General features: G+C 36.2%; 1 protein-coding gene across 11 annotated transcripts; it reads left to right on the forward strand.

Annotated features, from left to right (window-relative positions):
- The first annotated feature begins 749 nt into the window (after positions 1–749).
- Positions 750–27,739, forward strand: LOC311300279 (NACHT, LRR and PYD domains-containing protein 3-like). 11 transcript variants are annotated; one of them, XM_084424469.1, is made up of 20 exons: positions 754–860; positions 960–1,008; positions 1,720–1,791; positions 2,114–2,230; positions 3,987–4,103; positions 4,841–4,957; positions 5,836–5,952; positions 7,591–7,707; positions 7,960–8,073; positions 9,299–11,068; positions 16,111–16,284; positions 16,613–16,780; positions 18,321–18,494; positions 18,823–18,996; positions 19,325–19,492; positions 22,215–22,388; positions 22,717–22,884; positions 24,429–24,602; positions 24,925–25,098; positions 27,603–27,739. In XM_084424469.1, exons 3-20 carry the CDS (start codon positions 1,742–1,744, stop codon positions 27,613–27,615), a joined length of 4,080 nt encoding a protein of 1,359 aa, XP_084280595.1. In that variant the 5' UTR covers positions 754–860; positions 960–1,008; positions 1,720–1,741; the 3' UTR covers positions 27,616–27,739. The 11 variants fall into 11 exon arrangements, 10 of the variants coding, with proteins under 10 accessions (XP_084280597.1, XP_084280593.1, XP_084280598.1 ...); XM_084424471.1 differs by lacking the exon at positions 960–1,008 and having other exon boundaries at positions 750–860; positions 1,717–1,791; XM_084424467.1 differs by having other exon boundaries at positions 751–1,008.

A 27,739-nucleotide genomic window follows, 5' to 3' on the forward strand; every position in this document is an offset into this window, starting at 1 on the left:
ATACACAAATACACAATACAAAATTTGAATGAAAACAAAACTAAATAGACCAAACAAACAATAAAAGGCTTTGACATTTCACAAAATCTGAAAAGAATTCAACAAATACATGGTTTTAACAGCTTTTTTGTTTGTACTGTCCTTAATGGAAACCATATAGTTTTCTAATTCTTTAAACAGCACAGAAAAAAAGGTTTCTGATTAGTAAATTTACACCGATGAATATGAAACTTAACTAAAATAATCAAAATATTAATAATATACTCTTCCTTTTCCAAACTCTTTTCATATGGGAAAAACCCAAATATTACATGTTCGTATAGCAAAAGAAAATTACATCCTAATTTGTTATTTATAAATTTAGAAACTTCCCACCACAACCTTTTGGTGTATTGACAGTGCCAAAAAATATGAGGTAACGTTACAGTTTCTGGTTGCAAAAAATAAAATGAACAATTTACATCTATGTCTTTGTTAAATTTGGATAGAAAATGTTTAGCAGGGTAAAATGTATGCAATATCTTAAATTAAATTTCCTTGACCTTATTTGTAATAATATATTTATTGCCTGTAAAACTGAGAAAAACGGAGATTTAGGCAGCGACGTCACAGAATGTGACTATTTTCGCGATTCTGATTGGCTAAGGTGGGCTTGAGCTTCTCGTTACACTGCCACCTACAGGTTTGGCATGCTCTTGACAGCATACAGGTTCGTGTGCACAATGTTATTTTTGAAAACGAAGAGGGGTGAAATGTCCATTTATGAAAATAGCTATCCACGTGTAAACATAGCCTTATTTACAAGCGCCATTTTACACCCGGGTTTAAGAATCTTTAAATAAGAACAACGAATCATCCAAGTAAGTTAACGTTATCAAGTGATGTTTGTATTAAGTTTGATTTAACGCGTTGTTGATGGAAAACTCGAGCCTCGAGGTGTTTAATAACTTTATATTCAGAGCAAGTTTTCTGTGTGGCGCATGGAAATTAACTTACTTCCTCACTAACGTAAGTAACTATGAAATATTAAAGTACATTATACATGAAATTCTTAATATGCATTTCATTTTTATACTATTCTTTTTTACTTATCAATAATCGGACATAGACATATAGCCTAGAGACCCTATATGTTAAAATACACTTTATGTAGGTCTAATTTTTTTGTTTCATTACTAAAAGCCAAACTTTCTTGAAACCACAGTGTTGTAACACTTTTCTCTTTAACATCTGTAGTGTTTGTTTTAAACTTTGTTGTTGTTGTTGTTGTTTTCTGTTTCTTAAACTGTACTTTCTGTGTAAATGAATGTCAATTATAAAGAGTGCTGTTGTCACAATCTCCCTTTATATATGATGTAATTTTTATTGAAAATTTAATTAAACTAAATCAATAGGAAACATTTTATTTTAAAATAGTTGGAAAAGATCTTGAACAAATAGGCTATTGAACAGATATTTCTGTTTTAAACACACAGATGAAATACTGGAGCAAACGCTACAGATCTGACTGAAGAAGAGAATCTGCTGATTCTGATGATACCAGTTCTGAACATTAATTTACATGATTGATAAAATCACATTAAATGTTGATAATTATTTGATTAGAAATCAGAAATCTGATTAGTTTTGTCACCATAAACACACTGAAGAAAATGTCAAATGAAATGTATTGTGTTTGAGTGTGTGTGAATGAGTGTTTCTGATCTCTTACTCGAGCAGCTCCATGAAGACTGAATGAATCATGGACGACACACACACATTCAGACATGGAGATTCTTCTCCAGGATTCAGGTACTTCAATCTTCATATGATCTTAATGTTATAGAAGACTCTGCACATAACAGGGTGTTGTGTGTGTTTGCCAGGGTTGGTATAGTGATCTGTTGTCTCTATCATATTCTGGTGCCGGGATATACAGTAGTTGGAGACACTCAGGGTCTTTAAACACTGTCCAAAGACACACAGATACAGTAGACAGCTAGATGATATATGACATTATCCTTGGACAGTTTCATCACTCTTCAACACACTGTCTTAATAGACAACCTTCTCATGTGGGATTTATTTTCATGTTAAATCAGCCAAGTTGATTATTGTCTCTATTCTGTTAAAGTCAGTTTAAGGGTGACAGATCAATCTCACCGGAGCCCAGCTGTGTGTCCATGAAGAGTGATGCGTCTATGAAGGAGCCAATGAGATTTAAAGGAAAACTCACATCAACAGATCTGAGGTACAACATTTCATAGATAGATAGATCTTCTCGAGTTACATGCATGCAGACTTTGGAAAAAGACTATTTTTTGTCTCTCAGACAGGTTTGTTCTATCCATTTATTTCAATAGAGGAAAACAAGATACATTTATTGAACTGAATCACATTGGCCCTAAAAAATTAAGAAAAAAACTGCTTTGTATTAACCCTTGTTCACAAAGCAGTCTGGTGTAATATGATTAGCGCAGACATGAAGGATTTTAGGTAACTTGAGCAGCAGATTCCCATCATAATCAAAATGAATCCACTGTGTCTTCAGTGGCTCAGTTGCCCGGAGTAAATGAAGAGTCTGATGCTCACTCTTACATCCAACAACACACCTGGCTTTCTTAGTAGGGAACTGGGACATTTTTCTCATCACTACAGCTGCTCCAGCACGTGGAAAATTACTGTGTTCGGATCACTGAGGGCGGGGTCTATCAGCATTAGTGGGCGGGGCCTAGGCATTTTGTAACGTCACAAAAAGTAGCATCTGCAAATGGCCTTTTCTGAGGCACAGATTATGATTTATGGAGATTCAAAAAAGAGTGGATGGATTTGTACCATTATAGGGTGGTTGTGTACCTAGGGGTACCAGGCTCCACCCACAAAAATAATGTGGGAAACTCATTAGGCTATATGATGATCAACGAAAAATACTAATTTAATTACCTTATTATTAAAATGCATTATTAGGATTTTACCACCTCCGCCTCATTTTGAGCCAGGAAAAACCCTGATGAAGCTCAAGGAAGACCAACAACGACGGTCTGAATGTGCAGAGGCTACATTGCAGGACCAGATAGTTGGTGATGTCAACAGCCTCCACTGTCGGCAAATCCTGAAGTTCTACCGAAAACTCACTCATCTTCATGAGGAACGGGTCACGTCCAACATATCTGTTAATTAACTCCTTGTATATATGTCTTGAACTGGATCTAAATCCGTACGATACGGACTCCCCGCAATGGTTTTCTCCATAGACGTATTCTCCATGTTTACTTCCTCCGTCTAGAATCGCCGTGACTGAAACCCAGCAATTGCACACATTTACCTGGATAATCCTTGAGGTTCCTCTCTCTGTTATGATGCTTGCTGATGCACAGCTGTGTCCAATCTTTCTACATTTTCATGTACGTTATTATGACTCCTCTGTGTGTACACACACTGCCGACACACATTTATGTTCAAACACCATGTAAAGGTGAGTTTTGCATTATAGCATTATTATATTATATCTTTAACTCTTTACACGCCACTGAGGGAATGTTTTGGCTTTCCATGTTTTGACTGTTATACGGTAGGGGGCGCTATTACACATCTCCTAAAAGAGTATTATCTCCTGATCAAAGCACAGGCACGAAGGTGAAAAAACAAGCGATCTCTTATATAATCATATGCTTATGTAAAATAACACGATCATCAACATTAAACAGCATATAAATCAAAACTAGTATGTAAATAAAACTTCTTTTTTTTAAGGGAGAGGGTCTGTTCTTTCTTTTGATATATTGAATGTTCAGATATTCATTCAAAAATATATTCTGGGGACCATGAAAATGTTGTGAAAATGGTCTAAAACGCTGGCAGTGGCTGGTAACTTTAAACAGAAAAGGCTGGCGGGGAAAGAGTTAAAAGACAACGTTCTCATGTGGAATTTATTTTAATGTAAAATCAATCATATTGGTTCTGGTAGAGAATAACTCTATTATTTCTATTCTGTTGTTGTATTAAAGTCAATGTGAGGGTGAAAGATCAATCTCACCGGAGTCCAGCTGTGTGTCCATGAAGAGTGACGCCTCTATGGCAGAGCCAATGAGATTTAAGGGAAAACACACATCAACTGATCTGAGGTACAACATCTTTGTTTAGACCGACAGAGAGACCACAGACACACACAAATAATGCATGTATGGCATAATTCTGCAAATATCCACTTATTATCAAAATACAGAAATAGGTGATGATATTGTGTAAGCATGTATAACTCAGAGACTCACACTATTATAAAGCTCTGCAATAGCAGGAGTCGAGCACAGGATCAGGTCTCCTCTCACAGCTGATCCAGAGCTTCAGTCCTGATGTTTCACTAACATCTACTGACACACAAAACACTGATAATCTGGACCAGAACAACACTGACAAACTCAACCAAACTAAACACAACTACATCACTCAGTGTTTCCCCTACAATGTATTCAGCAGCGGCGCTGCAAAATCTTCACATGATCAGTAATATCACGACATTAACTTCACTTACACACCTAAAAACACTGAGATATGACAGCATCTGGCCACGTGTATGCGTGTCAGCATTAATGCCCCCCCAGAACTCATGGTTTAAGGGGTTATTTAAAAAAATATATATCTTCCAGAGGTGCATGCCCTCGTAACAAAACGTAACCGCACCGCTGCTGGAAAAATATCAAGGGAAAACACTGTCACTTATTGGGAAACACAAACACAACAACAGATTAAAAAGCAATGGTAAAAGATGAATGGATTGATTCTCTATGTGCGGTTTCTCTACATGTACTGTAATATAATTAAGAATTCTTGTCTCTGTTCTTTTGTTTCTATTCTATTGAAGTCAAAACCACAGGGAGAAATCAATCTCACCGGAGCCCAGCTGTGTGTCCATGAAGAGTGATGCGTCTATGAAGGAGCCAATGAGATTTGAGGGAAAACACACATCAACTGATCTGAGGTACAACATTTCATAGATAGATAGATCTTCTCGAGTTACATGCATGCACACTCTGGAAAAAGACCATTTTTTTGGCTCTCAGACAGGTTTGTTCTATGCATTTATTTTAATAGAGGAAAACAAAATACATTTATTGAACTGAACCACATAGGCCCTGAAAAATATCAAAAAAGATATCAAAAGACAATTTTGCTAAGAACTGAAATCTAAAAGGATATCTTTAGAACTTCTTGAGTTACAGACATGCAAACTTTGGAAAAATACACATGACAGTTTTGCTTCAGAGTCCCAATTTTAAACTGTCACCGTTTGGCAGATAGTGCAACAAAGATAAGCGTAATTTGCGAGTTGGACATGTGCCCACCACTCTTTGCCGGGGTCGATATTGTCCCCACCACTTTTTGAAACATCTCGCAGCACGGATGTCCCTAATACACACGAAACATCTCCAGTTGACTAGCAAGAGTATTCATTTCATTAGTTTGTGTTAATTTCATTCTGGTGCTGGAAAAAAACGTACAAACATCATATGTAATCATATACTTATGCAAAATAACACGATCATCAACATTAAACAGCATATAAATCAAAACTAGTATGTAAATAAAACTTTTTTTTTTTAAGGGAGAGGGTCTGTTCTTTCTTTTGATATATTGAATGTTCAGATATTCATTAAAAAATATATTCTGGGGACCATGAAAATGTTGTGAAAATGGTCTAAAACGCTGGCGGTGGCTGGTAACTTTAAACAGAAAAGGCTGGCGGGGAAAGAGTTAAAAGACAACGTTCTCATGTGGAATTTATTTTCATGTAAAATCAGCCATATTGGTTCTGGTAGAGAATAACTCTATTATTTCTATTCTGTTGTTCTATTAAAGCCAGTTTAAGGGTGACAGATCAATCTCTCCGGAGCCCAGCTGTGTGTCCATGAAGAGTGACGCCTCTATGGCAGAGCCAATGAGATTTAAGGGAAAACACACATCAACTGATCTGAGGTACAACATCTTTGTTTAGACAGACAGAGAGACCACAGACACACACAAATAATGCATGTATGGCATAATTTGGCAAATATCCACTTATTATCAAAATACAGAAATAGGTGATGATACTAGTGTGTAAGCATGTATAACTCAGTGACTCACACTATTATAAAGCGCTGCAATAGCAGGAGTCGAGCACAGACACGACATTAACTTCATTCACTTACACACCTAAAAACACTGAGATATGACAACCGGCGGCGCTGCTAATGTGGTGGCTCTGAATCCACTTGTTGACAAGAAAGGAGGAAAGAGCCACATCCACATATGGAAATATTTTCAAATAGTGATCTGTTGTCTCTATCATATTCTGGTGCCGGGATATACAGTAGTTGGAGCCACTCAGGGTCTTTAAACACTGTCCAAAGACACACAGATACAGTAGACAGCTAGATGATATATGACATTATCCTTAGACAGTCTCATCACTCTTCAACACACTGTCTTAATAGACAACCTTCTCATGTGAGATTTATTTTCATGTTAAATCAGCCAAGTTGATTCTTGTCTCTATTCTGTTATCTCTATTAAAGTCAGTTTAAAGGTGAACTAAGTAACTTTTTTACCTTAACTGAACAGCTTCGGAGTCATTGGAATGGTTATATTACTTATTTCGGGTTGAATGGTGGTCGTTTCGCACCCCCCTGGTGCCCGTGAGCGGAAAATACGCACATGCAACTTTGAGCCGGCGGGCCGCCGCGTCAGGAAGTATCGCGTGATATCAGGTCTCGCGATGTAAACATTTGCTTTACGGCCAAAAGAAATCTGCTAAAATGCTGTCATTATTGCGCTCCCTCACGCTGTCCGAACCCGAATGAAGAAGACGTTTTAAAGAATGTCCCATCTGCTTTGATGTCGTTGATCTACTAGCCTCTGGTGTCTGAGAATCGCCAACGAGTTTTTACAACAGTGTTGTCAAATATCTATTCCGAAGCTGTGGGGGAGCTCTAGAGAGAAACCTGCGAGCAAAAAGCGAGAATACAGCGAAGAAATCCCGAAGCTACTGAGCCCTGCTTTAAGGGTGACAGATCAATCTCACCGGAGTCCAGCTGTGTGTCCATGAGGAGTGACCAGTCCAATGAACTTTAAGGGAAAACACACATCAGCTGATCTGAGGTACAACATTTTTGTTTAGACAGACAGAGACCACAGACACACACAAATAATGCATGTATGGCATAATTTGGCAAACATCCACTTATTATCAAAACTCACACTATTATAAAGCGCTGCAATAGCAGGAGTCGAGCACAGGATCAGGTCTCCTCTCACAGCTGATCCAGAGCTTCAGTCCTGATGTTTGACGGACAGACAGAGAACTTTGAAAAGCGCTGAGCTTGATTAAGTAACTGTATTTGTAATTAGTTACTTTCCACCTCTAGATATAGTTGGTGCCCTGAGGGTCTCGTCTCACACAGGGTCTTTATACACTTTCCTATTAAAAGAGCACACATCTATGTCAATAAACAGGTGAAATGATCCTTGTACACTGTAATCTCTCTTCAACATTTTCTGAAGCTTTTCTGCATCTGGATGTAAAAAAAAAAAAAAACCTTGCCAAAATGAACTCTTGTCTGTTTTCTATTGAAGCCAAAGTTGCAGACAAAAATCAAACCCACCGGAGTCCAGCTGTGTGTCCATGAGGAGTGAAGCGTCTATGGGAGAGCCAATAACATTTAAAGGAAAACACACATCAACTGATCTGAGGTACAACATTTTTTGTCTAGAGAGACTAGATCAGTTCTTCCCTGATCTTCTCTGGAGCCCCTAACACAACCACTACACATTTACTTATGTCTCCCTCATATGAAACACCTGTTTCAGCTCATCAGCTCATTAGTAGAGACTGCAAGACCTGAATAGACAGATGGATGGATAAATGTAGATAAACCTCATATAGAGAACCAATCTATCCATGTAAAATGAACTGTATATATTCTTGTCTGTATTCTATTGAAGTGGATTCCCCCAGCAGAGATCACAGGCTCCAGAGTCCAGCTGTGTGTCCATGAGGAGCGACCAGTCTATGGACAACATGACATCTAAGAGGAGACAAACATCAACTCAAATGAGGTACAACATTTCTATCTAGACAGACTCATCCTGATAGTAACTCACTGTACTCAGACTATCCATTATTAATAATAGATAAAGTAAATAGATAGTAAACAAAGATAATGTACACAAGCAACAGCATGTTTTAACATAGACACGAACAATAATCGAGGACAGAACTGAACGGGAGAATATATACACAGGGTAAACGAGGGAACTACTGTAACTAGACACAGGTGGATGAAGGTTAACTAATCAGGGACTAACAAGAACAGATGCAGACGTACGGTTTGTCGCTCTTTAATGTGGCATGACAGATTATTTATCAGACGCTTTATCAACTCTTCCTTTAAACGGCAGCAAGAACCAATCATATCTTTATTGCTAGTTATAGCATGAAATAAACATGAATGAACCATGAACACAAGAATATATGTTGAGGTATACGGTACAACTTACTGACATGTGTTTCAACCTTGGAGAGATAAAACAGCTTGTGAATTAAGTAACATTACATTTAACTCAGAAAAGTTATACAGTGGTCGTACAGTAGTTCATTAGTAAGCTAGAAAGAACACTAGAGAGTTATGATCTTAACCTGTTAGGGATGTATTCGTTATTTAATGTATATCTAAATCTGTGTCAGTTATATTGTTAATTAAAATATGTTAACTAATTGCAAATAATTAGAAAAATTAGAAACTCAAACTGAGTCAGGTCACATTTCTTTTTCTATTAAAAAGAGTTGATTTTTGTTACCATCAGTATTTCAAAGACTTTCAGAGCCTCTCAACTCTTTCAGGAAGTTCAGGAGCTGCAGGTTATGGAAGTTCATTAAACCGGCCTTCAGATTTTCAGATTAAATTGAATGTTGATTTATTGAATTCAATAATTTGGACTCAATTCTTGCTCATTTTTACCTTTAATATTATAGTAATGATCAAGTGAAGCAGGTCCACTGTATAGTTTACTGCATTAGATGAGAGTTTTTTCCCTACAAAATGTACATGTATCTCAGATATTTCCAGATTTATTTGAATTGAGAACAGAATCAAATAATGAAATTCATATCAATATCCAATTCCTAGAGGCTTGTGCAAACGGCCAAATAACAGTTTTACTGATATATAGACCAACAGCACTGTTGCTTGTAATTATTTAATTAGAGAGTGTTGTTATTTTACTAAAACTTTAAAACTTTTCTCTTTATGTTGTAATCTGTCATTCTTTCACTGGTCCAAAGCAGATTCAAATCAGATCTGCTGAAGAAGTTTCAGTGTCTGTATGAAGGAACAGCAAAGCAGGGAAACCCAACACTCCTGAATGAGATCTACACAGAGCTCTACATCACAGAGAGTGGAAGTGGAGAGATCAATAATGAGCATGAGGTGAGACAGATTGAGACACAATCCAGGAGAGCAGAAACAGAGGACACACCGATCAAATGCAATGACATCTTTAGACCTTTACCTGGACAAGACAAACCCATCAGAACTGTGCTGACAAAGGGAGTCGCTGGCATTGGGAAAACAGTCTCTGTGCAGAAGCTCATTGTGGACTGGGCTGAAGAGAAAGAGAATCAGGACGTCCAGCTCATATTTCCACTTCCTTTCAGAGAGATCAACTTGATGAAGGACAAAACACTCACTCTTTCAGATCTTCTTCATGTCTTTTTCCCTGAAACAACAGAAATGGAAATATCCAGTGCTGAATATAAAGTGTTGTTCATCTTTGATGGTCTGGATGAGTGTCGTCTGTCTCTGAACTTTAAGAGAAAAGTGAAACTGTGTGATATATCTGAATCAGCCTCAGTGGACGAGCTGCTGATGAACCTCATTAAGGGGAATCTGCTTCCCTCATCTCTCATCTGGATCACCTCCAGACCAGCAGCAGCAGATCTCGTCCCCTCTGAGTGTGTCCATCGAGTGACAGAGGTACGAGGCTTCAATGAGCCACAGAAGGAGGAATACTTCAGGAAGAGAATCAGTGATCAGAGTCTGGCCAATACAATCATCACACACCTGAAGTCCTCGAGGAGCCTCCACATCATGTGCCACATCCCAGTGTTCTGCTGGATCTCAGCCACTGTTCTAGAGGAGATGTTGAGTGAAGCAGAGAGAGGAGAGATTCCCAAGACTCTCACTCAGATGTACACACACTTCCTGATCATTCAGACCAACATCAAACATGGGAAGGACTATGAGAACAGAGTGAAAGATGAAGACATGATTCTCAAACTGGGGAAACTGGCTTTCCAGCAGCTTGTTAAGGGCAACCTGATCTTCTATGAGGAAGACCTGAGAGAGTGTGGCATTGATGTGACAGAAGCATCAGTGTACTCAGGATTGTGCACTCAGATCTTCAGAGAGGAGTTGGGCTTGTATCAGGGGAAAGTCTTCTGCTTTGTTCATCTGAGCATCCAGGAACATCTAGCAACTCTATATGCACACATTCACTTTACAAACGAGAACAGAAATGTGTTTGACACAACCAAACAAAGTTTCTTTACTAAAATCTTAAACCAGATGAAATATCCTTCATTATCTAAGCTGCATCAGAGAGCTGTGGATGAGGCTTTACAGAGTAAGAATGGACATCTGGACCTTTTCCTGCGTTTCCTTCTGGGTCTCTCATTGGAGTCCAATCAGACTCTCTTACGAGAACTACTGACACAGACTGGAAGCTGCTCCTACAACAAAGAGGAAACAGTTCAGTACATCAAACAGAAGATCAGGGAGAATTGCTCTCCAGAGAGATCCATCAATCTGTTCCACTGTCTGAATGAACTGGGTGATGATTCTCTGATGCAGGAGATCCAAGATTATCTGACATCTGGAGAAATAGGAGAAACCAAACTCTCCTCTTCACAGTGGTCAGCTCTGGTTTATGTGTTGCTGACATCAGAGCAGAAGATGGATGTTTTTGAGCTAAAACAGTTTATTGGATCACAAAATACAGCAGATGAAGTTCTTCAGAAGCTGATGCCTGTGGTTAAAGAGTCCAGATCAGTTCAGTAAGTCACTCTGACAACAATCATTACACTGATAAAACATGATCATATTTATGAGTTTAGCATGTGCTTTCGTACCAAAGCAATACTGTAAAATGAGAAATTCATATATATCTTAGGTAACCCTTTACAATAACAGTACATGAATAATAATGTACTAATCCCTGAATTAATAGTTATTTCTACATGAACTCATGATCAGCAAAGATATGAACTAATCATAAACCAATGTAGAGCTATAGAGAGTAATAGAGAGTCATAAGGACAGGGGACAGGATGAGGAGGAGGGGGGGTTGAGCTAGCCTCCGTTTTGTTTGACAATACTTCGAACGTCAATTAGAAGTGACGTCACCCAACATCGCTTAGAGCAGCTTTAACTAGAAGGAAGAGATGATCGGTTCACGAGCAGCTTTAACTGAGGCTAGAGCGATCTGTCAGACACATTAAAGAGCCACAAAACGGTATTTATCATTTAAATTTCTTTAAAAAATGACCAAATTTGAAGGATGAGACTTTGTGTTTCATATCAAAAGTAGCCTGGTCTTTCCTGTCTGTCAGCGTGTTGTCAGTGTGTTGTCGGTGGACTCTCTGCTCCGCCATGTGTTTTCTCTGCTCTGCGTGAGAGAGGCGTGGCTTGTTGGACATAGCAACAGTAACTAAAGGGGGCGGGTCTTTGCGAACGTTCAATTGTCGTGTCACTATAGATCTTTGTTTGTATCTTTAAACCAACTTTGCAAGTGACCTCTGTATATTACTTTCTGCCCTTGGTATGTGTATTGCTTTTAACATCCTTCTACGTAGGCTATCCCCTTCTCTGCAGTCACACCTTTTTCATTTTTTACTTTTACAAATACCTTTATAAATTAAATAATGCTTTAAATAAAAATAAATAGAGAAATATGCAATGATGGTTAAAACGAAGTGATGCTTTTAAATATTAAATTAAAACCGCCAGTAGGTGGCAGTAAGTCACTGTCTTTATGAGTGAGTCATCGAGTCATTAATTCATACAGTAACGAATTAAATAGCTGTATTTATGAATGAATGCTGCTGTTCTGCTGTGGCTTTCGTTGGAGCTGTTATTTTGTTGAAAAAAAAAAATACTGACAAAACTGTTTAAAATGACCACCACTTAATATTAATACCTTTCGTTTGTTGAACTGTTGTATAAAATAAATGTCACATTTGCATTCATGTGGATATTCGTATAATGTGATTAACATTAAAAAAAAGTGCTAAATCCCCACTTTTACAAAGGTACATGGTCGACAACGGCAGTAAAGCGCGATTTGCCAAGGCAACATAATCTAAACTCACAAAGTTGGTCATCCACGCTGCTTGTGTGAATGCAGTCAGTTTTGACAGCAAAAGATGAGGTAATTTGATCGGATGTCATGCATTTATGGCATTTTACCTGACAGAAATACATACTCAGTTTAAATGTTATTTTAAGGTGGGGTAGAATTAAATCAATGGCAAAATTCAGCATTTTGTCCGCGTACTCCCTTCTGTCACCTCACCTATCTTTGTAAAGCGACCTTGGGTGTTGGAAAGGCGCTATACAAATACAAATTATTATTATTATTATTAATAACCACCCAAACACAATTTAACACACATTGCAGGATACCAATGCTCTGTGAGAAACTCAGTAATTATTTAATGCCAATATTAAAAGGTTGAGGTATTCATATTCTTACACAAAAACAAACATACTGCACAAACTTTCCATTTGCATTTGGAATTGAACTCGAACATCCAGCTAGCCAGACCTTTCTAGAGTACCAGCTCTGAGAGAAGCCTCGCACGCACTGATTCCCTTTATTGTTATCCTGCATATTAGAGATGGGTGCGGGGCGCTACAAGAATCGCCCATAGCTGACTAGATTGGCTAGTTTATGTCAAACATTTGTATCTTAAATCAGCAATCAGCCTGGGGGCCTAGCGCCCTCTATTGGCCAGCCGCCCCTGACTGCAATCTAACGTATTTATGAATAAACGGCTCGTTTCAAAATCTTCCTGGTCTACTGACATTTGTTAAGACATCTGATTCAAACATTATAATGTTCATGATAACTTTTCTTAACTTTACAATAAATAAATCCACTTCACCAGTTAATTACTCCTCGAGAGCGATGCCATTGAATACACAGAACGAAATGGAAGTAAAATGGAATTCTGAGTATTCCGACATGACATCCGATCAAATTACCTCATCTTTTGTGGTCAAAAGTTTTTTGCATTCACACAAGCAGCGTGTCTGGTATGATAGGAGCGTTCAGATTATGTTGCCTTGCCAAATCGCGCTTTACTGCCGTTGTCGACCATGTACCTTTGTAAAAGTGGGTATTTAGCACTTACTAGCATGAAGAACAAATATAGACACAGACTGTGCATAGAGATCGATTTAAGATTCCTGTGATCACATTACGAATATCCAAACGATTGCAAATGTGACATTGATTTTATACAACAGTTCAACAACGATTTTCAATAAATTGATTCGATGAAGAAGAATTCAATGCTTTGAGATATTCCATGCACCCTCCTCTTAAAGTTGATTGAATCCTTTTCAAGTTTGGGCAGACATTGAGGCACAGAAACCCTGAGAACTTGACAATGACTCACTCATAAAGACAGTGACTTACTGCCACCTACTGGCGGTTTTAATTTAAAATTTAAAAGCATCACTTTGTTGTTTCCATCATTGCATACTTCTCTATTGAAATTTTTATTTAATTAAAGCATTATTTATTTTCTAAAGGTATCTGTAAAAGTAGAAAGTGCACTGGAAAAATATTAGGGCTGGGACGATACACCTATCTCCCGAGTCGATATTATCACAATACTTGGGTGCCGATACGATATGTATTGCGATATTTTTAAGAACTGTGAATCTACAAGTATTGTGATTTGATATTGTGTTTTTTTTTTGTTTTGTTTTTTTAACACTAGACCATGGAGGAAAGTTAAATCATACACTTATACAGACTGAACATGATGTATGAGACATATTTACAAAAACAATTCATCATATTTTTCTGACTTATTTTAGAAACATACAGTACTACATTCTCTTTAATAAATGATTCAATAACAAATTCATTTTTTAACAGTCACTTGTCGCCATCTTGTGGCGAAACAATGTAATCGATAAATGCGTTGTTTTAAGCGCCAAAATCAAAAGCTGATTTACTCTATTTTGATCGCTATCATAGACATCAGTGTTTATATTTGAACTTTAAATTTTTATCCCAGTACTTCTATGATAATTTGAACTATTGTATCACAGAAATAATGATAGGCTACTCTGAGGAAAAGACTGCTGTTTCATGACGACTCTCTCTGGGTCAGCGGCAACACAGATCTGAATGTTGCGATATGATTTTGTCAAAGGTTTAATAGACAGACAAAATGGAAGAAGATCACGTGGGTGTTTGAATCGAGATCACAGTCTTTTAAAGATGAATCGTGCAGCTCTACTGTCTTATCTCTCTCTCAGCATATGAGTAGCGCTGCGCGTCTTGCGAGGGCTTTTCAATGCATTCAGTCTCAATTCGCTTTCACGCGTCCACTTATATTACGTCACTCAACACTCAAAGATAACGACACATTTCATCCTCTGTCGAAACGAAAGTGGCTAACTTCAGTCAACCTCATCTACAAGCAAGGGCAAATATAAAGCAATTTCATTTGAATTAATATTGATTCTGTAAAAAAAAAATCGCTTTTAAAATCGTTTAAATGTGAAATCGTTAGGTGAATCGATTTTTTTTCTCCCAGCCCTAAAAAATATTGTCCCTTTCTGAAAAAGGTGTGACTGCAGAGATGTACGCAAAAGGATGTTAAAAGCCTTAGGCATGCCACTCTAAAAAGTTTGAGAACCACTGGTCTATATGATATCCATTTAAACAACATAAACTAAACAATATATAGACTGAAATCGCGAAATGGCCTTAAACAATATTAAATTGTGAGCGAGACTTCTCAGCAATGAACAGGGCAAGTGATTTTAAACCATAATGCAAGAAAGCACAATTTGAAAATTGTCAGTTAATCTTCTCTTGTGCTATCTTCCAAAATGGTTAAGTTTGTTTCTATTTCAGATCAAAACTGACATGTGAAATAAACTTCAAGGAGAGCACCTTGCTGCACGCTTAAGCATTAGTAAACGCACCTGCCCCTGAAGCCGATCCGTACAGGCAGGCCTTAGAAAGTTGTTTTCAAAGCAGAGAAAAATGAATTGCTCAGACAGAAACTGTCAACTTTGTAAATAGTTTTCATTATGGAAATATTTGTTAATGCTTGTAGTAAAATTTTATGAATTTATGCATAATATGAATTTGTACATTATTTCTAAATTATTTGTCAAGGATATTGAGTATTGTCTGTAATAAATAGAGATCATAAACCTCTGTTTGACTAGTTTATTCTGAACCCGCTCAATAAGCGCCGCTTCGCCCTGCCCACCACAAGCACATTCTCAACCTGTGGGAAACACTGATATATACAAATAAAGTTTACCATCAAGTCACTGAAAAGGATGTTTAATCTTCATCAGATTCTCTCCAAAGCTTCTGAGGTCATTTTACTTTTGATAGTTTTTGATAGTGTTTTATGGTGCGTATTTCAAGACACTTTTATCCTTATGATTATTCTCAGGTTAGGTAAAGTACGTCAAATCTGTCCTAAATCACAAGCATCTGAATGTTCATACTCACAATCTATAGGTCAGAAGACTTCTTCGTGGTCTGTTCAGTTCAGTTTTTAAGAAATCAAAGACTTTTAGCTGGCAAGCTTCTTAGTTTCAATTAAATATAGTTTTATTATTTACAGGTTAACTAGATTACAAAAAGGCATACTTGTAACAGGACAATTGCATATTTTCCACGACAATAGTTATAAGCATGATTGGATGATGTGAAGAGGTGACAACTGCTTTCATACAAATCTGTTGAGAAGAAAGGAGAAATTCATATATATCATATCATTTATATCAGTGTTTGCTGAACTGAGAGACTGAAGAGTGTCATTGTTCTCTACAGGTTGAGGGATTGTGATGTTACAGATGAAGGTTGTGCTGCTCTGACTTCAGCTCTGAGATCAAACCCCTCACACCTGAGAGAACTGCATCTGACTGAGAATAAAGTAGGAGATTCTGGAGTCAAGAAGCTCTCTGATCTACTGCAGGATCCTCACTGTAAACTGGAGATACTCAAGTAAGATTTTATAAAAGTCTCAATGTCATCTGTTTCTCTCCTGTGGTGAATAATGAATGATATACAACAATAATGTATACAAAAAAGGTTTACCATCAAGTAACTGAAAAGGATGTTTAATCTTCATTAGATTCTTTCCAAAGCTTCTGAGCTCATTTTACTTTTGAATGTTTTTGATAGTTATAAGCATGATTGGATGATGTGAATAGGTGACAAGTGCTTTCATATACAAATCTGTTGAGAAGAAAGGAGAAATTCATATATATCTTATCATTTATATCAGTGTTTGCTGAACTGAGAGACTGAAGAGTGTCATTGTTCTCTACAGGTTGTGGAAGTGTGGTGTTACAGATGAAGGTTGTGCTGCTCTGACTTCAGCTCTGAGATCAAACCCCTCACACCTGAGAGAACTGAGTCTGTCTGAGAATAAAGTAGGAGATTCAGGAGTCAAGATGCTCTCTGATCTACTGCCTCACTGTAAACTGGAGATACTGTGGTAAGATTTATAAAAGTCTCAACATAGTAGGATGGGCGATATGGCCTAAAAAATGTATCACGGTATTTTCAGGTATTTATTGCGATAACGATACACATGACGATAAATTATTTTCTTCTGTAAAATATCAGATTATGTTGTGTTTAAGTTGTGTTGTGTTTTGTTTAATTCCATTTTTCTTTATTTAAATTTTTTTTTTTCTTTATTTAAATTTCGTTTTTCTTTATTTAAATTTCAGGGTTTTTTCTTTATTTAAATTTCGTTTTTTTCCTTTATTTATATTTAGTTTTTCTTTATTTAAATTTCATTTTTCTTTATTTAAATTTCATTTTTTAATTTATTTAAATTTCGTTTTTGTTATTTATTTAAATTTCGTTTTTTTATTTATTTAAATTTCGTTTTTATTTATTTAAATCTACCCTTTACTGTGTCAGTAATTTGTTAGTCAGAAAAATATTAGAATACCTTATTAAAAGTATTGCTTAAGTTAACAGACCTGTGTGTGTGTGTGTGTGTGTTTTTATATCACTAGTGCAGTGTCTGTTCTCGGAGCATATAAGCCCTGCTCGCGTGAGGTGTGCCCGCTTCCCGCTCGCGCTGTTCTGTAGTTTCTGCAAACTTTGCATATTACGGTAGTTTGCTGCTCATCTGATTTTCTGTAACCAAACCAGTTCCAAATTGTGGAGGTAGCTCCTCGCTTAACAACAAGCTTCTCCTCAGCCTCACGTCCACCTTCTGCCATGCTTGTTTTCACTCCGCACGTGAACAGTGAATCGGGCGCGCACAAAACTACGTCATCAACTAGACTTATCGTTATTATCGCAAGGAGACAAATTTTTATCGTAGGGAGAATTTTCAGTGGTATATCGCAAACGATAAGATATTGCCCATCCGTACAACATAGTCCTCTATTTTAATGGTAAATAATGATTGCCATACAAAAAATAATAATAATAATAATCTACTGTGAAATTACTAATGGAAATGTTGATTTTTATTTTCATTAGATTCTTTCCAATGTATCTGACATAATTTTACAATATTAATGATAGATTAAACATGACTGGATGATGTAAAGATGTGACAGCCGTGTTCATATACAGATATGTTGATGATTTTTGGGTACTTGCATAAAAAAAATTTGGTTACACTTTATTTTAAGGTGTCATTGTTACAGTGTAATTATATATTTCAGTACTGAGTAATATTAAGCAACTACATGTACTCACTATAGGGTTAGGGTAGGATTAGGATTTGGTTGAGGGTTAGTTGCATGTAATTATGCATAATTTACTGTTATTACTTTGGTAAGTTCATGTAACAGATGTAACAAGGACACTGTTAAATAAAGTGTTATAGAATATTCTTGTAATTTTTATGATATGGAAACAAACTAATCAAGCAGTTTGTAGAAGCGGGTCTGAACCCTAGACTGGACCTGTTAATGGTGCCGTGGATTAAGTCTCTGATTATGAAGTTCTGCTGATCTGAGCTGTAGATCCTGAACTGAGAGACTGAAGAGTGTCATTGTTCTCCACAGGTTGTGGGATTGTGGTGTTACAGATGAAGGTTGTGCTGCTCTGACTTCAGCTCTGAGATCAAACCCCTCACACCTGAGAGAACTGACTCTGTCAGTGAATAAAGTAGGAGATGCAGGAGTCAAGCAGCTTTCTGATCTACTGCAGGATCCTCACTGTAAACTGGAGAAACTCAAGTAAGATTTTATAAAAGTCTCAATGTCATCTGTTTCTCTCCTGTGGTGAATAATGAATGATATACAACAATAATGTATACAAAAAAGGTTTACCATCAAGTAACTGAAAAGGATGTTTAATCTTCATTAGATTCTTTCCAAAGCTTCTGAGCTCATTTTACTTTTGAATGTTTTTGATAGTTATAAGCATGATTGGATGATGTGAAGAGGTGACAAGTGCTTTCATATACAAATCTGTTGAGAAGAAAGGAGAAATTCATATATATCTTATCATTTATATCAGTGTTTGCTGAACTGAGAGACTGAAGAGTGTCATTGTTCTCTACAGGTTGTGGAAGTGTGGTGTTACAGATGAAGGTTGTGCTGCTCTGACTTCAGCTCTGAGATCAAACCCCTCACACATGAGAGAACTGGATCTGTCTGAGAATAAAGTAGGAGGTTCTGGAGTCAAGAAGCTCTCTGATCTACTGCAGGATCCTCACTGTAAACTGGAGATACTCAAGTAAGATTTAATAAAAGTCTCAATGTCATCTGTTTCTCTCCTGTGGTGAATAATGAATGATATACAACAATAATGTATACAAAAAAGGTTTACCATCAAGTAACTGAAAAGGATGTTTAATCTTCATTAGATTCTTTCCAAAGCTTCTGAGCTCATTTTACTTTTGAATGTTTTTGATAGTTATAAGCATGATTGGATGATGTGAAGAGGTGACAAGTGCTTTCATATACAAATCTGTTGAGAAGAAAGGAGAAATTCATATATATCTTATCATTTATATCAGTGTTTGCTGAACTGAGAGACTGAAGAGTGTCATTGTTCTCTACAGGTTGTGGAAGTGTGGTGTTACAGATGAAGGTTGTGCTGCTCTGACTTCAGCTCTGAGATCAAACCCCTCACACCTGAGAGAACTGAATCTGTCTGAGAATAAAGTAGGAGATTCAGGAGTCAAGATGCTCTCTGATCTACTGCCTCACTGTAAACTGGAGATACTGTGGTAAGATTTATAAAAGTCTCAACATAGTAGGATGGGCGATATGGCCTAAAAAATGTATCACGGTATTTTCAGGTATTTATTGCGATAACGATACACATGACGATAAATTATTTTCTTCTGTAAAATATCAGATTATGTTATGTTTAAGTTGTGTTGTGTTTTGTTTAAAGGTCCCGTTCTATGTGATCCCATGTTTCAAACTTTAGTTAGTGTGTAATGTTGTTGTTAGAGTATAAATAATATCTGTAAAATTATAAAGCTCAAAGTTCAATGCCAAGCGAGATATTTTATTTAACAGAAGTTGACTACAAAAAACGGCTGGATTGGACTACACCCCTCTACATCCTGCTTTAATGATGTCACTAGAACCGTAACCTCCGCCCACAGGAACACAGGCGTATTGATGGCGAAATGTCAACAGACGTGGTTGATGTTTATCTATAATCGGATACCGCAAAAGTTTAATTCGAAGTTGTTAGTTTGCTCTGTCCATTTCACCACGGACTGTTTTTCTAACCTGGAATAATATCAAGCAGGCTTCTCTCAGCGTCTCATACTGACGAAGGGGACTATTTCAACTATATTCCAGCAAGCGGTAAGTAGTGATTTAATATGGAAGTAGCGATCAACTTCACATCGTTCGTTTCTCTTAGTAGGATGAAAATAATCTTACTTAAACTGTGATTAATATACAGAAAGCGATCAAAGAACAATCCCTTTCCAATCGCCCAAGCTATCAATCACACAGCGCGAGTTTATCTGGACACTTGCCAAAACTCGTTATGAAATCAATGACGCTGTTACACTGCACAACGAAGCTCTTACTGTATTTATATGCCTCATGTTTGCATTGGTGAAATCATTAGTGAGTGCAGAAACTGCGTTGCAATGATAAGATCTTTCACGCGATCAACAGACTGTCATCTGCTCAGTGCTCATCACTGCAACCTTTTATGTGATGGTAATAGATCTAAATACTTAAAAAACTTCTCACGATTCGTTAATCCAGATAGCTGTAATAGTAAAAACGTATAATAGCTGTAATAGTAAAAGTTTTCCAGATAGTTCCACATGTAATGCCAGATATTTCATATGCAAGCATGTCAGCCAATCACAGTAGAGGGCGTTTACACTGAAGTCTCACAGCAGACACGCCCCTTCAAACAGAGTGTTCAAACCAGGGAATGAAATCAGGCTAGGAAATATGCCTTTTATTTCTAAATTATAAAAAAAAATTGATCTAAAAAACATACTAACATTATAAGGGCACCCCTGGAAACATAAAATAATATAAATAATCCATGGAATGGGACCTTTAATTCCATTTTTCTTTATTTAAATTTTTTTTTTTATTATTTATTTAAATTTCGTTTTTCTTTATTTAAATTTCGGGGTTTTTTCTTTATTTAAATTTCGTTTTTTTCTTTATTTATATTTAGTTTTTATTTATTTAAATTAAATTTTTATTTATTTAAATTAAATTTTTTTATTTATTTAAATTTCTTTCTTTTTTTTCTTTTTTTTTTATTATTTATTTAAATTTCGTTTTTATTTATTTAAATCTACCCTTTACTGTGTCAGTAATTTGTTAGTCAGAAAAATATTAGAATACCTTATTAAAAGTATTGCTTAAGTTAACAGACCTGTGTGTGTGTGTGTGTGTGTGTGTGTGTGTGTGTGTGTGTGTGTGTGTGTTTTTATATCACTAGTGCAGTGTCTGTTCTCTGAGCATATAAGCCCTGCTCGCGTGAGGTGTGCCCGCTTCCCGCTCGCGCTGTTCTGTAGTTTCTGCAAACTTTGCATATTACGGTAGTTTGCTGCTCATCTGATTTTCTGTAACCAAACCAGTTCCAAATTGTGGAGGTAGCTCCTCGCTTAACAACAAGCTTCTCCTCAGCCTCACGTCCGCCTTCTGCCATGCTTGTTTTCACTCCGCACGTGAACAGTGAATCGGGCGCGCACAAAACTACGTCATCAACTAGACTTATCGTTATTATCGCAAGGAGACAAATTTTTATCGTAGGGAGAATTTTCAGTGGTATATCGCAAACGATAAGATATCGCCCATCCTTACAACATAGTCCTCTATTTTAATGGTAAATAATGATTGCCATACAAAAAAATAATAATAATAATAATCTACTGTGAAATTACTAATGGAAATGTTGATTTTTATTTTCATTAGATTCTTTCCAATGTGTCTGACATAATTTTACAATATTAATGATAGATTAAACATGACTGGATGATGTAAAGATGTGACAACCGTGTTCATATACAGATATGTTGATGATTTTTGGGTACTTGCATAAAAAATATTATTTGGTTACACTTTATTTTAAGGTGTCATTGTTACAGTGTAATTATATATTTCAGTACTGAGTAATATTAAGCAACTACATGTACTTACTATAGGGTTAGGGTAGGATTAGGATTTGGTTGAGGGTTAGTTGCATGTAATTATGCATAATTTACTGTTATTACTTTGGTAAGTTCATGTAACAGATGTAACAAGGACACTGTTAAATAAAGTGTTATAGAATATTCTTGTAATTTTTATGATATGGAAACAAACTAATCAAGCAGTTTGTAGAAGCGGGTCTGAACCTTAGACTGGACCTGTTAATGGTGCCGTGGATTAAGTGTCTGATTGTGAAGTTCCTGCTGATCTGAGCTGTAGATCCTGAACTGAGAGACTGAAGAGTGTCATTGTTCTCTACAGGTTGAAGGATTGTGGTGTTACAGAAGAAGGTTGTGCTGCTCTGACTTCAGCTCTGAGATCAAACCCCTCACACCTGAGAGAACTGCATCTGACTGAGAATAAAGTAGGAGATTCTGGAGTCAAGAAGCTCTCTGATCTACTGCAGGATCCTCACTGTAAACTGGAGATACTCAAGTAAGATTTTATAAAAGTCTCAATGTCATCTGTTTCTTTCCTGTGGTGAATAATGAATGATATACAACAATAATGTATACAAAAAAGGTTTACCATCAAGTAACTGAAAAGGATGTTTAATCTTCAGTAGATTCTTTCCAAAGCTTCTGAGCTCATTTTACTTTTGAATGTTTTTGATAGTTATAAGCATGATTGGATGATGTGAAGAGGTGACAAGTGCTTTCATATACAAATCTGTTGAGAAGAAAGGAGAAATTCATATATATCTTATCATTTATATCAGTGTTTGCTGAACTGAGAGACTGAAGAGTGTCATTGTTCTCTACAGGTTGTGGAAGTGTGGTGTTACAGATGAAGGTTGTGCTGCTCTGACTTCAGCTCTGAGATCAAACCCCTCACACCTGAGAGAACTGAGTCTGTCTGAGAATAAAGTAGGAGATTCAGGAGTTAAGATGCTCTCTGATCTACTGCCTCACTGTAAACTGGAGATACTGTGGTAAGATTTATAAAAGTCTCAACATAGTAGGATGGGCGATATGGCCTAAAAAATGTATCACGGTATTTTCAGGTATTTATTGCGATAACGATACACATGACGATAAATTATTTTCTTCTGTAAAATATCAGATTATGTTATGTTTAAGTTGTGTTGTGTTTTGTTTAATTCCATTTTTCTTTATTTAAATTTTATTTTTTCTTTATTTAAATTTCGTTTTTCTTTATTTAAATTTCAGGGTTTTTTCTTTATTTAAATTTCGTTTTTTTCCTTTATTTATATTTAGTTTTTCTTTATTTAAATTTCATTTTTCTTTATTTAAATTTCTTTTTTTTTTTTTCTTTTTTTTCGTTTTTGTTATTTATTTAAATTTCGTTTTTTTATTTATTTAAATTTCGTTTTTATTTATTTAAATCTACCCTTTACTGTGTCAGTAATTTGTTAGTCAGAAAAATATTAGAATACCTTATTAAAAGTATTGCTTAAGTTAACAGACCTGTGTGTGTGTGTGTGTGTGTTTTTATATCACTAGTGCAGTGTCTGTTCTCGGAGCATATAAGCCCTGCTCGCGTGAGGTGTGCCCGCTTCCCGCTCGCGCTGTTCTGTAGTTTCTGCAAACTTTGCATATTACGGTAGTTTGCTGCTCATCTGATTTTCTGTAACCAAACCAGTTCCAAATTGTGGAGGTAGCTCCTCGCTTAACAACAAGCTTCTCCTCAGCCTCACGTCCACCTTCTGCCATGCTTGTTTTCACTCCGCACGTGAACAGTGAATCGGGCGCGCACAAAACTACGTCATCAACTAGACTTATCGTTATTATCGCAAGGAGACAAATTTTTATCGTAGGGAGAATTTTCAGTGGTATATCGCAAACGATAAGATATCGCCCATCCCTACAACATAGTCCTCTATTTTAATGGTAAATAATGATTGCCATACAAAAAAAAAAAAATTATAATAATCTACTGTGAAATTACTAATGGAAATGTTGATTTTTATTTTCATTAGATTCTTTCCAATGTGTCTGACATAATTTTACAATATTAATGATAGTATAAACATGACTGGATGATGTAAAGATGTGACAACCGTGTTCATATACAGATATGTTGATGATTTTTGGGTACTTGCATAAAAAATATTATTTGGTTACACTTTATTTTAAGGTGTCATTGTTACAGTGTAATTATATATTTCAGTACTGAGTAATATTAAGCAACTACATGTACTCACTATAGGGTTAGGGTAGGATTAGGATTTGGTTGAGGGTTAGTTGCATGTAATTATGCATAATTTACTGTTATTACTTTGGTAAGTTCATGTAACAGATGTAACAAGGACACTGTTAAATAAAGTGTTATAGAATATTCTTGTAATTTTTATGATATGGAAACAAACTAATCAAGCAGTTTGTAGAAGCGGGTCTGGACCTTAGACTGGACCTGTTAATGGTGCCGTGGATTAAGTCTCTGATTATGAAGTTCTGCATATCTGAGCTGTAGATCCTGAACTGAGAGACTGAAGAGTGTCATTGTTCTCCACAGGTTGAGGGAATGTGGTGTTACAGATGAAGGTTGTGCTGCTCTGACATCAGCTCTGAGATCAAACCCCTCACACCTGAGAGAACTGAGTCTGTCAGGGAATAAAGTAGGAGATGCAGGAGTCAAGCAGCTTTCTGATCTACTGCAGGATCCTCACTGTAAACTGGAGATACTCAAGTAAGATTTAATAAGTCTCAATGTCATCTGTTTCTCTCCTGTGGTGAATAATGAATGATATACAACAATAATGTATACAAAAAAGGTTTACCATCAAGTAACTGAAAAGGATGTTTAATCTTCAGTGGATTCTTTCCAAAGCTTCTGAAGTCATTTTACTTTTGAATGTTTTTGATAGTTATAAGATTGGATGATGTGAAGAGGTGACAAGTGCTTTCATATACAAATCTGTTGAGAAGAAAGGAGAAATTCATATATATCTTATCATTTATATCAGTGTTTGCTGAACTGAGAGACTGAAGAGTGTCATTGTTCTCTACAGGTTGAGGGATTGTGGTGTTACAGATGAAGGTTGTGCTGCTCTGACTTCAGCTCTGAGATCAAACCCCTCACACCTGAGAGAACTGGATCTGTCAAGGAATAAAGTAGGAGATTCTGGAGTCAAGATGCTCTCTGATCTGAAGGAGGATCCACATTATAAACTGGAGACGCTTTGGTGAGTAGTGATGATTAAAACTGTTCATATTTTAATTGAAAGTTAATTTAGTTTCTTAGTTTTCTTTCATTGTGATGGTGAATTACTCACTATAAACATGTTTAACCCTCTGGGCTTCTTCGTAAAATGGTCACACTTAGCTTCCTCCCGCCCGAAAACGAGCGAAGCCTTAAAATTTTACTTTACTTTTTCCCAGGATAACCAATCAAATATATTTTTGTTCTATAATGTTTTCTGATTATTATTTAGAATTTTTAGAATTTTTTATGATACTTTGCATTAATTATATAATTTGTTTGAGCTATTTTTTCCATTAGAATTAATATATATATTTTTATTTTATTTTATTTTTCAATAAATGCAACATTTCACATCAAAATAGAGTGCAGGCCTAAAAAAAAAAAATTTTCAAGTGAGAAGAGCGCCATCTAGTGGCTTCAAAATGTATTAATTTGTGTCATGTCCTATAACCGCCCATAGGCGGCCTATAGCTTTTTTATTTATTTATTTGATTTATTCCCATTCGGAAAGAAAAAAAATTATTACTAAGCAACCACTGAATGGAACAACACAAATTATATATCATTTTAAAGCTTAGGATCTCAGCTTTTTCATGCATCTAATTACATTTATTAACTCCTAACGAGTGCCGAGTAATCCCTCTAAAACCGAGTGTACCGCCAGCAGGCGCCACCTAGCTGCGAAAATATTCTTTACCATATTTTTCAAAAATCTTGCCTTGATTAACACAAAGTTGATGTCATTTGAAAGCTTAGAGTCTGAACTTTACAGTGAATGTATCCACTTTGAAAAACTCTTAAGTATTGCTGAGTTATTTGCTGATAAATAGAATTTCTTTTTTTTTCATAATCTATAAAATAATGTACTGCAATGTGTCAAAAACATCATACAGCTCATGAAACATTCTCAGATAATTGAAAATGGCACTTCGTTTTTTACAGCATATTATTACAATTAAAATGAGCCCAAAATTAACATAATCTATTGCTTTTATGACAATATATTCTTCATGGAGAAACAATTGCCCATGAGGGGGTGTCAAAGACTGTACAAAAAGGCTGTCTCTTTTCCAAATGCTGTAACTTTTGATTCCTTTATCCAAAAATTATTATTTTTTTATCCAGATGCAGCTAACATGTAGGGGGACTTCACTAAAAAAGAATTTTCCTCCTACCTTATTTCCTTCCTGAGTTATTCCATGACAAATAAGAAAGATATGCAAAATCATAATAAAAATTATATATATATATTGTCTTTTATCCGCCGTTTCATGGCAGGACAATGTCCAAATGTAATGTAATTTATATTTTCAAAAAATTTAAAAAGAGTTCTTTCAAACGATACCGACCTTTTGACTCTCCTTGCTATAGTTTTGGAGTTATTATGATTATATAATTTTTATATAGTTTGGGGCAAAATTTGCTGTTACATTTACATTTACATTTATTCATTTAGCTGACGCTTTTATCCAAAGCGACTTACAATTGCTATATATGTCAGAGGTCGCACGCCTCTGGAGCAACTAGGGGTTAAGTGTCTTGCTCAGGGACACATTGGTGTCTCACAGTGGATTCGAACCCGGGTCTCTCACACCAAAGGCATGTGTCTTATCCATTGCCCACACCCCCCTGCTGTTTCAGTCTTACCAGTTCATTTCTCTGTGTGTGTGTGTGTGTGTTTGTGTGTGTGTGTGGGGGGGAGGGTGTCTTATTTGCACTCTTGATGTTCTAGAGTGTCACCCCTTCATTGCTGTACACTTTTTTTCAGCACAGTGGCTGATCTGTAGCTTGTACCACCAAAAGTTTCTCTGAGTTTTCCTATTTTTTCGTATTTCCCATTCATTTCCTATGTCGCCCGTTTTCGGGCGGGAGGAAGCTAAGTGTGACTTTTTTTTTTACGACCCTTTAACATATCAGAATCATCTCCTTGATTTTTTTGTGTGTTCATATAGGTAATAAAACAAAAGTCGCCAAGTTTCACCCCCATCCGATGAAGCAAAAAAATTAAACAATTCGAAATGTTCAAGTTTTCGCCCGTTTTCGGTCGAAGAAGCCCAGAGGGTTAATAAGAGTTTAATTCTTAATACTCTTTAATAGTTTTTATAGCAATAATTAAATATTTTCAAGTTTCTTTTTATTTCAAACAATTCAGTATTTTGCTTTTATCATTGTCAATGTCAATTGCAATAAAAAATAATGGTAAATATGTATCACTAGTTTCTTTATCATAAATAAACCTGACCCGGTGACACAGAAAGAGGACAGTCATACAGGGTTATAGATAAGGGTCAAGGGTCATCACCATTCATGGTGACTTAGAAGCAAAATCAAAATCTGAATGTTTAAAAACAGCTTTAACAATCGTGTATCGCAGTATTATATTATAATCTCTCACTTAATCATCCAAGTAGTTTCTTTTAGTTGTTCTAAAGTTGATAATGCAATAATGTCGCACACATTTGACTGTCTGTGTTTTACTTACAGGTTTAGATGTTAGTCTGACCTTCTCTGGATCAGCTGATGGAGAATAAAGAGCCTCTACAGACACAATCACATTCAACAGAATCAACAGACACAAACCCACAGTGATCATCACACACGTGTGTGTAACTTACAGAATG

The sequence above is a fragment of the Rutilus rutilus genome, assembly GCF_951802725.1.
Source record: "Rutilus rutilus genome assembly, chromosome: 11".
Classification (NCBI taxonomy): Eukaryota; Metazoa; Chordata; class Actinopteri; order Cypriniformes; family Leuciscidae; genus Rutilus; species Rutilus rutilus.